We start from the raw sequence: 19173 nt of genomic DNA on the forward strand, positions 1-19173 counted from the left end.
CCAACGGGACTCGATCCGGCTAACCTCGGTGTCAGACCATACAGACTTCAGCGCCTTAACGATCATTACCACCAGGCTAGCTTTGGTCTATGCATCTCGTTATGGGATACAAAAGAAAGGTTCAAGTCATTTCATTATTGCCTGGCTCCATGGCTAAATGGTTAGCGCGCGCGGCTGTGAACTTGCATCCGGGAGATAGTAGGTTCGAATCCCACTATCGGCAGCCCTGAAGATGGTTTTCCGTGGTTTCCCATTTTCACACCAGGCAAATGCTGGGGCTGTACCTTAATTAAGGCCACGGCCGCTTCCTTCCAACTCCTAGGCCTTTCCTATCCCATCGTCGCCATAAGACCTATCTGTGTCGGTGCGACGTAAAGCCCCTAGCAAAAAAAAATGGTTAGCGTGCTGGCCTTGGATCACAGGGGTCCCGGGTTCGATTCCCGGCAGGGTCGGGAATTTTAACCATAATTAGTTAATTCCCCTGGCACGGGGACTGGTTGTACTCATCATCATTTCATCCTCATCACGACCTGCACTTGGCGAGCCGAAGTCCTCGGACACATCCCGGCGCTAAAAGCCATACGCCATTTCATTTCATTTCATTTCATTTCATTATTCACTTACAAATGCTATCACTCTATACATTCAGAAATAAGCTTAAGGCGTGGTTACTCAGGCATCCTGTTTACCCACTGCAGGAGTAGTTTGAAATTAATTAGTTTATGTATTGAAAATATTGTTCTCAGATTGTGTATGAACATTTATGGTTTTATTTTCTTTTAGATCATTTTTGCCATTTGTTACCTTTAATATCCTTAACCTGTCCTCCACACACAGCCGCTCAAGAAAGGAATGGCCGTATGACAGTGTGTAAATCCCTCGCAGTTACACTTTTCTGAAAAACAATTCCACCTATAGGTATAATATTTGTTGTGGGTATCCACAGTGTTTGTATCTACATGAGAGGTGAATTATAATTTGATAATAACTAAAATTAAGTCTGTTAACATATAAAATGCGAGGAATATAAAATGCTACGAGTTTATTCTTTCTTTTTTCAGTGGTTATACTTTCCCTTACAAGGGGAGGCTATGGCACTTGGGTGTCCGATTCGATCCATCTTTGGTACACGTATAGGGCCTGACCAGGAGTATAGCAGCTGCAAGTACTACGGTGCAATTCTCAGCCGTTTCCGAGAAATTGCCGCAGCGGCAAGAGCTCAGCTTCGGAATCGCGGGATAGGTGGATCGAAACCCGTCGATGGACGATTTTTTCAAATATTTCACATCTCTCACAAATTAAGGTGTCTTCAATAATGTTCATTTTCGAATCAATTACAAAAAAATATTTTTTTTTAGCGGGAAAGGGTTCTGAAAAATCATATAGAAGCTGTTTGAAAAATTAATATATTCCCAGTATTCTGTACAACTTATTATGCCCTATTTTTTATTCACTATCGTGCTGTTCGCGACGAATTTTTGCTAGTTGCTTTACGTCGCACCGACACAGATAGGTCTTATGGCGACGATGGGACAGGAAAGGCCTAGGAGTTGGAAGGAAGCGGCCGTGGCCTTAATTAAGGTACAGCCCCGGCATTTGCCTGGTGTGAAAATGGGAAACCACGGAAAACCATCTTCAGGGCTGCCGATCGTGGGGCTCGAACCCACGATCTCCCGGATGCAAGCTCACAGCCACGCGCCTCTACGCGCACGGCCAACTCGCCCGGTCTCGCGACGAATTACTGCACCGACTAGGATTATATTGGTCATAGGAAGTGGGGTAAACAATAATTATTGCGGCACCTTGCGCAAGTGATAAATGCTGTATTTTTGCATTCGCAGGTTTAAAAACAATACATCTATCCCAATGCAAACTTCGTTGACGTTCATGAACGATGTCCTGTCATCGCACAATCTGGCCGCAAACTACGCGTATTTTAACACGCAGCAGAAAATTGGTGCCGACAACTGATGGTGTACCAGAGATTGAATTGTTATACATACAATCTTCAGTGGTTGTGGAAATTATAGGTCTAATGGCGACGATGGGATAGTGAAGGGCTAGGTGCGAGAAGGAAGCGGCCGTGGCCTTAATTAAGGTACAGCCCAAACATTTGCCTGATGTGAAAATGGGAATCCACGGAATAGCCATCTTCAGGGCTGCTGACAGAGGGGTTCGAACCCACTATCTCCCGGATGCAAGCTCACAGCTGCGCGCCCTAACCGCACGGCCAACTCGCCCGGTAGTTAAGGTTCAAACGTTCTTTAAGTCATGGTAATAATTTAACTTATAGCATTTTGAACCTCTGTTTACATATTAAGCCCGGTTGTCCTAGTTCTGCTCGAATTAATAAGCTGAGAGATGTACCTACCATTCCTGCTCAGGCACCAAAAATGAAGTATCCTTTTTAGGAATCCTGCAATTTTAAATTTATTTATTGAGTTATAAATTTAATACGACTAACCGACATTAAACACACACGTCTAGGTCTTACGCATGCCATATCTTCTCGACTCCTCACAACTACAACCACAGCAAGAACGAAAGTTAATCAGTCATACGTAGGGCCTACCTATGAACAGTCATATATTTAAAACTGCAAATGTTAAGTGGAATCGGGGTGAAGTTGACTACTCGACAAATCTAGCGTGAAGTTGACTGTATTTTTAAATATCTTGAAGCGCTTGTAACTTTTTCATTTTTCATAGACACAATTTTTGTGAATTTGGCAACAATGCGACACAGTGGACGCAGCAACACTGATTTATAACTGCCTAGTGGCGGTGTGAGGGAGTCATTGTTGCAAGTGTGTGGCTGTTAGCGGATTACATAAGCCGCAGAAGCAGTGTTGCCAGATTGAGGGAATTTTCCCACGGACGCGGGAAAAATCGACGAGGTTAAGGAACTGCGGGAAAAAGGTCGTCAAATGCCTGAAAAACGTGGGATATTTTAACGTCATCGCGCCTACTCATAAAAATAGCTTCTGAAGGTATTTTAAATAATACTCGATTTATTTATACGTTTAGACAAAATGAATTTGCCTGATAATATGAGGGTGATACTTTAATTATAGCACAGTGTGTTTTGATGAACCCTGTTTTTGTTAAAACCCACCAATAAGTTAGCGCGACCATCAATAATCCGCAGTTATGTAACGTAATTTTTGCATTTGGGCATTATCACATGTCCCATGAATACGTTTAAGAATGACATTCAAGCTATAGCTGATGATGTCCACGATATAAAGAGCCAAACATGTGTGACGTACCCCTCTTAGAGAACAATAATTGAACGAGAAATGCAACTATGCAAGCTAAGGGCGCCAGTCTTTAAGTTGATGACTTGAAAACAAAAATTTATAATAAAGCTTGGACGGACTCTCATCACAGGTATGGGGTGATAGTGCACTAATCATTAAGCAGGAGAATTAGAAATCAAAAGGCGAATTAAGGCAGACTGATTAAAATGAACCAAGAGAATAACATTTAATATGCTGAATAAAAATGACGACGGTTTTACGAGAACTGAATTTAAAATAGGAAATGAATGTAACAAAAAAAAATTGAATGACTCTACTTCACGAAAAACTTGCAATATTTTTTACTCGCTAGCTCACCATGTAGTCTTGTTCTGCTTGTCCTGAGAACGCCTCCGTCCTTGTAGCTGGAAAACTGCCGGTCGTCTTTGAGGTCTTTCCATCTGCCGCCAAGTACCATTCCTGCCTTGCTAAGTGCACCGACCATTAATTGGAAGATGGCTTCGACACTAACACTCCCTATTATGCTCTATCCCATATATTGGAGATGAGCCCTAAATCATAGTTAGAAAAACCTCCTTGGGTTATGTGGAGAGGATACTCAATTAACAATCCTTCCAACTTTACTGAAAATGTGTACCGTAGTTTCATTTCTAGCTAGTTTAATGCTACCTATTGTTTTAGACTGGTACAAACCGGTCTAGTAGTCAAGCTGTTCGTACTTCCTGATGAGAGTGGCTATACACCCATCATTCAGAGATCCCTAAGTACCACGTCGTAGTAACGAAGTAATGAATGTAGAAGTGATAAACCATCACACTAGTCCACTATGGTACATCAACCATAAGACCAGTCCTCAGACCTCAAGCGAAATACAAGATAGAAGAAGAATGATGCCAAGAGCTCCAACACGCCCTTACGTAAGCTTTACTGGCCCTAATTAATGGTCAAAACACGTGGTCCAATCAGGTGACACGTCTCTCCCTTCTCCAGATATTAAAGTTGATGGGTCCCAACCATGATATCAACTGTTCTTCTATTAGCCCTTTCACTCAGTATCCATGGCAACATGACGCTCCTTTGAAAATATAGGCGGTGATCAGTTTGAATTACTCAGCTCGAAATACAGTAGCTGTGGTTACAACGCTTGAACACGTGCTCGCTTTTCCCAGAATTTGATGTCTAAATTTGTCCTTCCTTCTTCCTCGGTGATGTGGCAAGATAGAGGAAAATCTACTGCAAGTTAAATTTAAACGAATGTCGCAAGAATCTAAATTAATATTAGGATATTCAGCCCTCATTTACAAGTCGTAGTTAAAAAGTAATGAAATGATAGTGAGCAAATGATCAAACATGAATTATAATAAAATTACATACGAAGATAAATATCATGACGTAAAAATATATCATACTTGAATTAATTAAACATAATAAAATTACCACAATTACACTGTGACGTCTGGAACGTTACACATGTACTAAGTGATTTTAATTAAATTGATGTTTGTATTGTAAGGTGGAACTTCTGTGAACTCTCTTATAACATCAAAGAAATATAGCCTGGATGCATTACGGGAGTGTATCACAGAAATTTTAGAAAGAAAAGGAAGCATTAATAAGGCAAGAAAGGAACCGTGAGAAACAGGATTTATGGTCGCCATGGTACACGTCGAGCTGGTCAGACTCTTTTCGTGTTTTTTTAGAAAAAGGAGGAGGATCTATTGATGGGACATCAAGATTGTGCAAAAATTAAACATTTTAGTTAAATTACTTTGAAATTAGAGTTAAAATATACTTTTTAAAGCCAAGACTTTTTTCAAGTATTGAAGTTTCAGAACGGTCAAAGTCACCCCAGAGGCATACAGGCTACAATCCAAATTTAACACAAAGCAGGTGGTCGGTCAACAGGTAACGAAGGTTTCAAATTTTATTACTAGAGATCAGTACCTATACTCCCCAATAAAAAACAATGTCCTATTTTCATTGGTTTCAGAATTACTTAAGTTTGAAATCTAAAACCGACCAACTTCACTCCACTCCTGTTAAAGTGCTCCGAAATGTAATTTTAAGTTCTGTCATCTATATTCTGTATTAAGCTTAATAAAGAAAATGTAAAAACCGTCAATTACTTTCTATTTTTCAATTCTCTATGGTAAAGACGGAATATTAAATATTTCTTGTTCCGGATTCCATTCAAATAAGAAAGTTGCAAGCCACGACAGAGAAGAGAGTAAATTTGGTTGCGATCTGAGAGTGATCGCAACATTGCCGAGAATGAAAAACCAACTGTGTTCTCAAATCTGATTTGAAGGCACTGTACTAATTTACCGTGCAAGATAAATCAATGAACGATGTAGGCTAAAATGTACAAAATGTTCAGCTATATTACCAACGGCGGAAAAATGAAAATTATACCACTTACTTGCTGGACAGTTCTAATAGTCGAAAGCAATATATTCAGAAGTATGAATAGGTAACTGGTTCAACGATTGTCGAAGGATAATCGTGCTGTAGTCTGTTGTGCTTTTGTACTATCGTTGAATGAAAATTATGAATATGTATGAATTTACTCGCCTTCATTCCGAGATGATATTGTGTATTATTAATAGGGCCCGGATGTTTATAACCTAAAAATGTTAGAAATATGTAAGCATTTATGACCTAAAAACGTATTAAAATATGAAAATAAATATGACTTAAAAGTTTTTTGGTCACGTTTCCGAAATCTTCAAAATCTTGCCGCTGTTTATAAATTAACATTATGTTATATTGAAAATATACTTTGAAAATGTAGAACATTCAATAATAATAATAAATAAGTAATTTTTAATTTTATTATTAGAGGTAGAAAATCTCCAGGACGAGGAAATTAGACAGAAGTACATGGATATGATTAATGAGAAGTTTCGAACAGTAGACAGTAAGCAGGTTCAGGATATAGAAAGTGAATGGGTGGCATACAGGGATGTTGTAGTAGAAATAGCAAGGGAATGCCTAGGAACAACTGTGTGTAAAGATGGAAAAAGGCGAACATCTTGGTGGAATGATGAAGTGAGAGCAGCCTGTAAACGTAAAAAGAAGGCTTATCAGAAATGGCTCCAAACAAGGGACGAGGCAGACAGGGATTTGTACGTAGATGAAAGAAACAGAGCGAAACAAATAGTTGTTGAATCCAAAAAGAAGTCGTGGGAAGATTTTGGTAATAACGTGGAAAGGCTAGGTCAATCAGCAGGGAAACCTTTCTGGACAGTAATAAAGAATCTTAGGAAGGGAGGGAAATAGGAAATGAACAGTGTTTTGAGTAATTCAGGTGAACTCATAATATATCCCAGGGAATCATTGGAGAGGTGGAGGGAATATTTTGAACATCTTTTCAATGTAAAAGGAAATCTTCCTGGTGGTGTTGTGAACAGCCAAGCTCATGGGGAGGAGGAAAATGATGTTAGTGAAATTACGCTTGAGGGAGTGGAAAGGATGGTAAATAAACTCCATTGTCATAAAGCAGCAGGAATAGATGAAATTCGACCTGAAGTGGTGAAGTATAGTGGGAAGGCAGGGATGAAATAGCTTCAAAGAGTAGTATGATTAGCATGGAGTCTTGGTAAGGTACCTTCAGATTGGACAAAGGCAGTAATTGCACCTATCTATAAGCAAGGGAACAGGAAGGATTGCAACAACTATCGAGGTATCTCATTGATTAGTATACCAGGCAAAGTATTCACTGGCATCTTGGAAGGGAGGGTGCGAGCAGTCGTTGAGAGGAAGTTGGATGAAAACCAGTGTGGTTTCAGACCACAGAGAGGCTGTCAGGATCAGATTTTCAGTATGCGCCAGGTAATTGAAAAAATGCTACGAGAGGAATAGGCAGTTGTGTTTATGTTTCGTAGATCTAGAGAAAGCATATGACAGGGTACCGAGGGACAAGATGTTCACTATACTTGGGGACTATGGAATTAAAGGTAGATTATTAAAATCAATCAAAAGCATTTATGTTGACAATTGGGCTTCATTGAGAATTGATGGTAGAATGAGTTCTTGGTTCAAGGTACTTACAGGGGTTAGACAAGGCTGTAATCTTTCACCCTTGCTGTTCGTAGTTTACATGGATCATCTGCTGAAAGGTATGAATTGGCAGGGAGGTATTCAGTTAGGTGGAAATGTAGTAAGCAGTCTGGCCTATGCTGACGACTTGGTCTTAATGGCAGATTGTGCCGAAAGCCTGCAGTCTAATATCCTGCAACATGAAAATAGGTGCAATGAGTATGGTATGAAAATTAGCCTTTCGAAGACTAAATTGATGTCAGTAGGTAAGAAATTCAACAGAACTGAATGTCAGATTGGTGATACAAAGCTAGAACAGGTCGATAAATTCAAGTATTTAGGCTGTGTGTTCTCCCAGGATGGTAATATAGTAAGTGAGATTGAATCAAGGTGTAGTAAAGCTAGTGCAGTGAGCTCGCAGTTGCGATCAACAGTATTCTGTAAGAAGGAAGTCAGCTCCCAGACGAAACTATCTTTACATCGGTCTGTTTCCAGACCAACTTTGCTTTATGGGAGCGAAAGCTGGGTGGACTCAGGATATCTTATTCATAAGTTAGAAGTAACAGACATGAACGTAGCGAGAATGATTGCTGGTACAAACAGGTGGGAACAATAGCAGGAGGGTACTCGGAATGAGGAGATAAAGGCTAAGTTAGGAATGAACTCCATGGATGAAGTTGTAGGCATAAACCGGCTTCGGTGGTGGGGTCATGTGAGGCGAATGGAGGATGATAGGTTACCTAGGAGAATAATGGACTCTGCTATGGAGGGTAGGAGAAGTAGAGGGAGACCAAGACGATGATGGTTAGACTCAGTTGCTAATGATCTAAAGATAAGAGGTATAGAACTAAATGAGGCCACAGCATTAGTTGCAAATAGAGGATTGTGGCGACATTTAGTAAATTCACAGTGGCTTGCAGACTGAACGCTGAAAGGTTTAACATTCTATAATAATAATGTATGTATGTATCCTGAATTTATTTAATTACTCATGCCAGAGAGCCGCTCAGGCGGCAGCGCGCCGGCCTCTCACCGCTGGGTTCCGTGGTTCAAATCCCGGCCACTCCATGTGAGATTTGTGCTGGACAAAGCGGAGGCGGGACAGGTTTTCTCCGGGTACTCCGGGTTTCCCTGCAATCTTTCATTCCAGCAACACTCTCCAGTATCACTTCATTTCATTAATCATCCATTAATCATTGCCCCAGAGCTGTGGGACAGGCTTCGGCAGCCGCCACGATTTCCACCCTCGCCGCTAGAACAGGATTTCATTCATTCCATTCCTGCCCCGGTCAAATGACTGGAAACAGGCTGTGGATATTCATTTTCACTCATTCCAGAGGTAACAATCGACTCTACACAGGATGAAATAAATGTCACATTTTGATGGGCGATCAGAAAGAATTACAGCAACAAATTACATATATTTTAAAGTTTTCACACAATATTGACTTGTAACGGGAAGAAGACCGCTCAACTTCGCCACCGGACCATTTTTGAAATACGTCAAATCATTAGAATTCAATTGAGGCTCACTATTGTGTCGCCTTATACGCATCTGTCACTTTCCATACAGCTTAACCCTCCTAATTCACATAAATATAATTGTAAGAATTTATGGACAACAATAAGGAGATATGAAAAATCCGTCTTTGAGAAGACTGAAAGTAGGTATGCGAAAATGGAATAAAAGAATAAAAATATGAAAAAAAACATGAAAGTTCACTGGGAAATATGACCATAATATGAACAATTACCGGGAAATGACAAAAAAATGTTAAAGAGCCAAAATATGACTTTAAAATTGCATAACTTCAGCCACCGTAGATAAAAAACATGCTTAAGTTGTATTTTCCATGGAAATAATATAAAGAAATAAAATATGACATGTCATAAACATCCGGGCCTTAACTTATTACGTGCTAGCTGCAGTACGAGACAATAATATAGAACAGGGCCTCTCAGGGTGCATGCGCGTGGTGCATGCACTGTGCACGGTGCAAGAGACGACTTGGCTTGGTTGACCAGAGTGCAGACCCCCCACTCCTCGATTTGGAGCAATAGCGCTTACTCTCTCTTTCCTCACGCCTGTCTCGCTCGCTCCGCCTGTCTCCCTCTGCCCCACTTGCGCCGTAGCGCTCCAAATCCGGGCTGACTTGAGCCGAGCATAGGCGAGTTGAGCCGAGCTTAGCCGAGTAGCCCAGAGACGAAGCGTTGATCCGAGCCATGCCGAGCGGCAGCGATGCACAGTGCATGGAGCTCTTGCGCCTCTATCTGCACGCGTGAGATTTTGGGCGTTTGAGAGCCCCTGATATAGAATGTGCAAAGTAGTCTAACTCTCCAGCTACTTTCCGCCAATATTCAGGCAGGCTGTTTTCCTTGGGACGCAGCAGCAATCCCATCTATCGGAGATGACTGGCAGCAGAGGAGACTAATCACAACGCAACAATGTTCATTATAATGGTATTGGGATATTAGTGCATCTTTCATGACTCATGACTTCCTTGTCGATACGAAGCGATGACCACCCGGTCATCTTAAAACAATCATGACAGAAACCATCGCAATGCTCGGCGTTGATATGGACTCAGCAACAAAAGTCTAAATTCATCAATTCTATTATCATAGTCGGTACGGTAAAACTGTGTAAGACATAAATGATTGGAACTTGTATTCTCTATAACTTTTGTTACGGTTTGCAATATTTTTCCATTTAAAAAAATACATTTCAAACACCTTACCCTGAACTACCATTTCAACCAGAGTGAATAAACATTATTCATAACCTAGATTGCAGAAAATTATTTCTAGACTTTACATATAGATTTTAATTCAATTCTGTTCACCCATTTTTTCGTGGTTCGATGTTGATATGGACTTAGCAACGAAAATAAAAATTCACGAATTTCTCAGTTATCATAGCCGGTGCGGTAAACATGTATAAGACATAAATGATCGGAAATTTAATTATGTATAACTTTAGTTAATAACAAATATTTAGAATTCAATTTTAGGCCGTGCGGAGATAGTGGGTTCGAACCCCACTGTCGGTAGCCCTGAAGAGGGTTATCCGTGGTTTCCCATGTTCACATCAGGCAAATCCTGGAGCTGTACCTTAATTAAGGCCACGGCTACTTCCTTCCCACTCCTAGCCCTTTCATATCCCATCGTCGCAATAAAACCTCTATCTGTGTCGGTGTGAGGTAAAGCAAAATGAAAGAAAAGAAAGATTGTAGTGCACCGTTCCCCGACTTTACATACCGATTTTCATCAAGTTCTCTCCAGCCATTTTTGCGTGATGCCCGTACAGACATACAGACAGACAGACAGACAGACTGACTGAAATGACGGAAAATTAAAAAGTGCACTTCCTTGTTACTGTGGACGCGACCGATACCGAAATAACTTTCTTTTTTAAATTCTGAGCAATGTACAGACAAAACTCTTATTATTTGTATATATTAGATGCTTAGACCTACATTACTTTATGTCTCCCAGTTCTGTCAGGTATAATGCCACCTGATTTAATAATAATAATAATAATAATAATAATAATAATAATAATAATAATAATAATAATAATAATAATAATAATAATAATGGTATTTGCTTTACGTCCCAATAACGACTTTTACGGTTTTCGGAGAAGTCGAGGTGCCGGAATTTAGTCCCACAGGAGTTCTTTTACGTGCCAGTAAATCTACCGACACGTGGCTGACGTATTTGAGCACCTTCAAATACCACCGGACTGAGCCACCACCTGATTTAAGAAGAACAAATGGTCTAATTAGAGAGTACAAGAAGATCTGTACGAACTACCCGTTTCAGAACACCTTCCCGCTCTGGAACTGCAGAAACTCAGGTCACGTGATGGTTGCTATCAACTGGACGTAAGGAGAGATCGTTGGACAGCCACCACACAGACATTCCTCTGCACATCATACTGTCTGTTGCACTCCTTCCCGGCGGACATCATCTACCGCGTAAGATGTGGACCACATTGGATCGAGTGAGGACAAAATATGAAAGATGCAAGGACTCCCTTTACAGGTGGAATTATACTTCAACGCCAGAATGTGACTTGAGGTGCCCCTACATATTATGAGTGAGTGCAAGGTGTGGTGCTATCCAGGTAGTTGGTGTGACTTTCTGGAACCAACATCTGAAGCTCAACAGTGGGTCAAGGAACTGGACATTCAAATTTGATATGATGCCGTGACATTAGTGTTTCTTGTTTATGACCATACGCTAAATAATATTTTCCTTTGTAACATGCTGTATTTGGAAATACAGCGGAACCTCGATATCTCAAATCACCTCGGGAGCTACACTTTATTTCGAGTTACCTAAATTTCGAGATGTAGAGAATACCCTTCTAGAGCATTTCCCATTTTCACACTAAGCAAATCCTGGGGCTGTGCCCTAATTAAGGCCACGGCCGCTTCCTTCTCACTCCTTTTTCTTGCTAGGGGCTTTACGTCGCACCGACACAGATAGGTCTTATGGCGACGATGGGATACGAAAGGCCTAGGAGTTGGAAGGAAGCGGCCGTGGCCTTAATTAAGGTACAGCCCCAGCATTTTCCTGGTGTGAAAATGGGAAACCACGGAAAACCATCTTCAGGGCTGCCGATAGTGGGATTCGAACCTACTATCTCCCGGATGCAAGCTTACAGCCGCGCGCCTCTACGCGCACGGCCAACTCGCCCGGTCTTCTCACTCCTAGCCCTTTCCTATCCCATCGTCGTCATAAGACCTGTCTGTGTCGGTGCAACGTAAAATCACTAGCAAAGAAAAGAAGTCGTCTTATTATTTACCCACACCATGCAACTTTGGCCAACATTGTGTAGCTTCACCAGGTACATACAGTATTCCTGGAAGGTACGGTCTAGAGTAAAATCCAGAAATTAATTGTTAGCCCTAGAATTGGGACAGGTTTCCAGGATAATGGTGAGCTTTTCTTGAAACGCGATCGTTCTTCTGACAGTCTTCAAATTCAAGCATAGTTTCGTACCTACAAGGGACATAACCCAAACTGTACACTTCGATTTTGGTGAAACTACTGTCGCTGAAAATACTTTCGTGAATTTGTGAAAATGTCAGAAAATAGCATATTTAAACACATGTATCAAATTTAACTTTGCAGTGAAAAATATTCACATCTTTATATTATTTTTAACCCGTAATTAATCACGCACGGTCTTAAAGACTGGGTACAAAATATACACTTACTTCTCAAAAAATAGACTTTACCAAACAAACAAAAATAGCACACATGATTAATACAATCGTTAGAAATGAATAAACGCGCTCTGGCTCTCTGTTCGTGTGTGTTCGTACGCGCACGCGCGCACAAACACACACAGGATTCCTTGGCCTAGCTAGCTCGTACATTCCTTCGTCCATATATCAGGTTCCCGTAATTCGATCCTATAGTCACGTAGGTATTATATTCCTTCAGCCGGCCCCACGGTGTGGGGGTAATGAGCGTGGTTCTCACCTGGAGGCCCCGGGTTGGATTCCCGGCCAGGGCGTGAGGGCTGGTTTGAGGTCTACTCAGCCTAGCTGATATGGCGGCAAAGAAGAACGGCTGAGAGGACTCGTTACGCTGACCACGCGTCACCTCGTAATCTGTGGTCGCTTGCAAGGCCTTGCCCCATCAAGGCTGCTGCGCCATGCCATTTGGTTTGGAAATAAAAAAAGAAATATAATCCACTGTTCTTAGAGTTGTGCTAATTCTTCACTGACTGTCGTTCTCACGGCGAGTTGGCCGTGCGGTTAGGGACGCATAGCTGTGAGCTTGCATCCGGGAGATAGTGGGTTCGAACCCCACTGACAGCAGCCATGAAGTTGGTTTTCCGTGGTTTCCCATTTTCACACCAGGCAAATGCTGGGGCAATATACCAAAATTAAGGCCTCGGTCGCTTCCTTCCCATTCATTGCCCTTTCCTATCCATCGTCGCCATATGATCTATCTGTGTCGGTGTGACGTAAAACAAATTCTAAAATTATTAACCTGTCAGAAGCACGCACGTTGCAGTACGTTGTTGTATGCCTCGGGCAGTTCGTGTACGTAGCACTCGTCTTCGTACTCTGCCGCGAGGTAAAGTAACTCCACCTTCCAGGTTGCACCAGTGGCTTTGTTTTTGAAGATTTTTGCCTGTCACGAACGCTGCAAGCATCCGGACACTTTCATTTACCGAGAGAGGCTTTGGTTAAGTCTAAAATTTAAACGTTTAAAACGGACATACTGTGAGGTGTAATTCTTACGTCAAGAAGAACGTGAAAATATAAATATAAAATTAAAGTAAAAAAACCAGAATCGCACTCTGAGATTGCAAGGATAACAGCAGAAAATTCTGCAGCTGCTACTGGACGCACACGGAAGTTGTGGCTGTGTTGGGGCAGTACTAAAATATTCTAATTGAAAGTAATCAGCCCGCGTTATCAACAGTGAGTGGGGGAAAGGTACGCAATATGACGGTTATCTGTGTAGCTTGCTAAGCTCATGAGAAGCAAAATATGACACACACACGGTCTATAAGACCGTGCCTGTTAATAATACAGTAAAACCTGTAACATCACGGAACCTGTATAAGAAGGAAGTCTGTACATTCGGAAATAGTTATTAGAACGGAATGATTTTATTTGTAAACATATCCTGTATTAGCTGGTAACCTCCGCAACGCGGAAACAGAACATAACTTTTTTTTAACCACGAGTTGTTTTTTAAATTTAGTAACACGGAAACTGTATTAAGCTGATGGTACGTACGATATTTTATGAAGTACTGTAGGACACATGTTCTGTATGTTGGTATTCGTTATTGGAATCATTAAGAGATTTCCTCCTCCGTTAAGTACAAGAATACGTAACTCTCTTACAATTTAGTCTTGTGCTTTGTGAGAATGCGGTTAGCATATTGTTGTCTATTGTCGCCTTCTGATCGATGGCAATGTCAAATGGAAATAAACCGTTGCTCGTTTTATTAAATTTTTAAACATAAAATGTATTTAAATATGTGTTGACAACAAGCGAGAGTTGCTGATTCCTCAACAATTAATTTTTAAATTAGAAATAGTCGCGACACTCAGTTTTGCACTAATTGAACTAGCAGTTTCATTCTATTTTCGTTCGTATCGTTTTGTAGAAATGTCTTTGGAACGTACCTTAAAACTGTGTCACTGAAGATAGAGAAACATGGGAAATGGAAAGTCAACACCTTATCAGAAGCAAAAGTAGCAAGAGGGAACATTTTAAAAGGAACTATCATATAGAGTTTTTAATGTACTTGATAATAATGGTGTATGTTCTCCGGAGAGGCCTGGTGCGGGTCTTTTTCTCATAGACGGCCTATTAGGCGACCTGCATGTCTGTGAAGATGAGGGCCCTACCTAATGTTCTTGATGATAAATCTAAATGGTGACATTTGTTCTTCATGTCGTCATCATTACGGCCCGGATATTTATTTCATGTCATTTTTAACGTTTATATTTTTTCCATGGAAAATACAAGTTAAGCATGATTTTATCCACGGCGACAAAAACGATGCTATTTTCACGGGTTATCTGAAGTCATATTTTTGCTTTATTAACTTTTTTGACATTTCCGGTAATTTTTCATATTATGGTCATATTTCTCCGCGAATATTAGTATTTTTGTCATCTTCTATCTTTTTATTCTATTTTCGCATACCTGCTTGCAGTCTTCTCAAAGATGGATTTTTCACATCTCCTAATTGTCCGACTCGTTGGCTGAATGGTCAGCGTACTGGCCTTCGGTTCAGAGGGTCCCGGGTTCGATTCCCGGCCGGGTCGGGGATTTTAACCTTAATTGGTTAATTCCAGTGGCCCGGGGGCTGGGTGTTTGTGCTGTCCCCAACATCCCTGCAACTCACACACCACACATAACACTATCCTCCACCACAATAACACGCAGTTACCTATAAATGGCAGATGCCGCCCACCCTCATCGGAGGGTCTGCCTTACAAGGGCTGCACTCGGCTAGAAATAGCCACACGAAATTATTATCTCCTAATTGTTGTCTGTAATGTCTTACAATTATCTTTCTTAGAAATATATATTTGTGTGAATTAGGAGAGTGAGCTGCACAGAAAGAGACAGATGCGTGGAAAGCGACATTATAGTGAGCCTCAATTGAACTCTAATGATTTGTCGTATTTCAAATATGGTCCAATCACATCCTGCGATGTTGAGCGGTCTTTTCCCCGTTACAAGTCAATGTTGCATGAAAACAGAAGATCATTCCTACTTGAAAACTTTAAAATGTAACGTAGTTTGCTATTGTAATTCTTTCTGATCGCCCATCAAAATGTGACATATATATCATTCTGTGCAGAGTCGGGAGTTACCTCTGGAATGAGTAATTAAATACGTTCATAATACCGTATAATAATAAAAATTAATATCATTACTTGCGAGCCTCTTTGGCTCAGGCGGCAGCGCGCCGGCCTCTCACCGCTGGATACCGTGGTTCAAATCCCGGTCACTCCATGTGAGATTTGTGCTGGACAAAGTGGAGGCGGGACAGGTTTTTCTCCGGGTATTCCAGTTTTCTCTGTCATCTTTCATTCCAGCAACACTCCCCATTAACATTTCATCTCATGTCAGTCATTTATCATTGCCCCAGAGGAGTGCGACAGGCTTCGGCAGTCGGGACATTTCATATCTCGCTGGTAGATGGGGGTTTCATTCGTTCCATTCCTGACCCGGTCGAATGACTGGAAGCAGGCTGTGGATTTTCGATATTATTACTTATTTATTATTATTGAATGCGCTAAATTTTATAAGTATATTTTTAATATAATGTTAATTTAAACAACGGCAAGATTTTAATGATTTCGAAAATGTTTTCAAAAATTTTTGAAGTTATATTTATTTTCATATTTTAATACATTTTAGGTCATAACTGCTTACATATTTCTAACATGTTTAGACCATAAACATCTGGGCCCTAGCATCATCCGGTAGATCCGCCTTTTAGCTTTCTACTGCTGTGTGACATAAGGTGCTGTCGAAGTCTTCATAGAGGATGGTCGAAAACAACGTGAACCTGGTATATGGGCGTTAAAGAATAATGTTATTTGTTAATAATGTTATTTGCTTTACGTCTCACTAATTACTTTTCTACGGTTTTGGGAGACGCCGAGGTGCCGGAATTTAGTTCCACAGGAGTTCATTTTACGTGCCAGTAAATCTACCGACAGGAGGTGGACGTATTTGAGTACCTCCAAATACCACCGAACTGAGCCAAGAACGAACCTGCCAAGTTGCGGTCAGAAGGCCAGCGCCTACTCGTCTGAGCCACTCAGCCCGGCAAGGGATTTTAACACGGACTTCCGTGCTGACAGGCTCGCCCCACAGCATGCGACACCGGCTGAAATCCGCGGCGTGTTTGTCTTTGATGCTGATTTATTGGCTCTCAAGTCTGTCTTAAGACACGTGCAAATTTGGCAACATCGCCCATTGAATTTGCCCGCGAAACGACCTGATTGGTTAACTTCAGAAGCAAATAAAATAACAACGGCGTGAGATATCAATTTAATTTTTGAAATTATTTCTCAGTGTGACCAGTCCTCTAACGCGCATATACCCGGTCACATTGTTTTCGACCAACCTGTATTAACCGAGCCGGATGTCGCAGATCGTTGACCTTAGCCCAAGTTGGCGGATTCGATCCCAGCTCAATCCGGTGGTAGTTTTACCAGCACGTGAAGGAACTCTCGCGATACAACATTTCCAGCATCTCTTCATATCGTAAAATTATTTATTGGAACGTAAAAACCATGACATCATTACTTTGTCTTTTATAGCTTCGTAATATGGAATATGATAGGCTACTACTCAATTACCGTATAACCTGAATTGCTAGTGGTAAATACGTTGCTCAAAGCTGAAGATGTTAGCGTTACAGTCTCTCAACAGATGCGAGAAAGTCTAAATATATCCCCCGTACGGATTCTTCAACGTGTCAGAAGTCAGATGTCAATCAAAACACACTCAAATACTACTGACATCAATCGAGGTCGAATCGCTATCTTGGGAACAGAAAGCCTAACGTCTGACAGAACCACTTGAGCTGCGACGTACGTGGTATATCATTAGAATGAAGTTTAGGGGTTGAACAGATATTATCTACACTTATTAAAGCACTGAATATGTTGAACTTACAGGTGAGAATGCATTGCTTGAATTTCCGTTGGCAGGTCTCCTTAGTCTCTCCACAGCAGCTTCTGCGCGATTGACAGCTACTTCCCAACTTATGACATCTCCACGGAAGAAGCGCATGCGTTAAGTTATGACCTTAGCCTTCGACATGTATTACCTTGTTTATACTAGAAATTAGTACGCCTGTTCATATGAATCGTACAAACGTCACCATATCACCAATCTCGGTAATCTGTTTGTTTACACAGCTCTTCGAGGTTGTGTTAAGTACTCAGACGCACGATGAGAATTCTGCTTCAATAAATAGACGTTTAAGCTCATGAAAGAATTGTCTCGAGGAAGCTCACCTTCTCAATACAATTTGTGATTTAAAACAATCAAAATCGAAGTTGCAAATGAAAACAACGGGACATGATTCGCCTATGATACTCCAGGCATCTACAACCGTATTGTCATTAACATTAAAATTAAAATTAAAGTGGTAGACTAGACCTTAGGCTAAACTTAAAAAAAGCTACGTAAAATGGCTTATGACATTAATAAGATAACTATCATGAGAACACACATATTTGCATAAATGAGTACTTGTGTGCGCTTGACATTTGTGTTGTGTCATTAAAACTTCATCATCATCATCATCATCATCTGTTTACCCTCCAGGTTCGGTTTTTCCCTCGGACTTAGCGAGGGATCCCACCTCTACCGCCTCAAGGGCAGTGTCCTGGAGCTTCAGACTCTTGGTCGGGGGATACAACTGGGGAGTATGACCAGTACCTCGCCCAGGCGGCCTCACCTGCTATGCTGAACAGGGGCCTTGTGGAGGGATGGGAAGATTGGAAGGGATAGGCAAGGAAGAGGGAAGGAAGCGGCCGTGGCCTTCAGTTAGGTACCATCCCGGCATTCGCCTGGAGGAGAAGTGGGAAACCACGGAAAACCACTTCCAGGATGGCTGATTAAAACTTCATAGTGGGCAAAATAACGTTTTTGTTGGTCGTGTTTGACAGTTAATATTTGAAAGCAATCTGGTACACTTGTATCTATATTTTTTAAACCAACAAAAACGTTATTTTACTCACTACGAAGTTTTAATGACAACACAAACGTCAAGCGTACTCAAGTACTCATTTATGCAAATATGTGTGTTCTAGTGATAGTTCTTTTAATTTCATGAGCCATTTTATGTAGCATTTCAAGTTTAGCCTAAGGTGTAGTGAAAATGAAAATTAACAGCCTATTTCCAGTCATTCGACCGGGTCAGGAATGGATTGAATGAAGTCCCATCTAGCGGCAAGGATAGGAATTGTGCCGGCTGCCGAAGCCTGTCGCACTCCTCTGGGGCAATGATTAATGACAGACTGATGAAATGAAATGATATGATATTGGAGTGTGTTGCTGGAATGCAATATGACAGGGAAAACCGGAGTACCCGGAGAAAACCTGTCCCGCCTCCGCTTTGTCCAGCACAAATCTCACATGAAGTGACTGGAATTTGAACCACGGAACCCAGCGGTGAGAGGCCGGCGCGCTGCCGCCTAAGCCACGGAGGCTCATTCCTAAGGTCTAGTCTACCACTTTACTTTTGATTTTAATGTTAAGGACAATACGGCTGAAGATGCCTAGTATATCACAGGCGAAACATGTCCCCTTATTATAATAAGTAAATTCTATTTTGATTTTAATAAATCACACTTT

General features: G+C 41.2%; 1 protein-coding gene across 1 annotated transcript in view; it reads right to left on the reverse strand.

Moving 5' to 3' along the window:
• Positions 1-17614, reverse strand: part of swi2 (Protein singed wings 2) — a 494822-nt gene extending 477208 nt beyond the window's left edge. The window contains exon 1 of the mRNA XM_067139747.2: positions 17485-17614. Coding sequence (XP_066995848.1) covers positions 17485-17498 — 14 coding nt within the window. The 5' untranslated portion in view covers positions 17499-17614. The remainder of the gene's footprint in view (positions 1-17484) is intronic.
• Between the last annotated feature and the right edge of the window lie 1559 nt (positions 17615-19173).

Source organism: Anabrus simplex, chromosome 2 (assembly GCF_040414725.1).
Source record: "Anabrus simplex isolate iqAnaSimp1 chromosome 2, ASM4041472v1, whole genome shotgun sequence".
Classification (NCBI taxonomy): domain Eukaryota; kingdom Metazoa; phylum Arthropoda; class Insecta; order Orthoptera; family Tettigoniidae; genus Anabrus; species Anabrus simplex.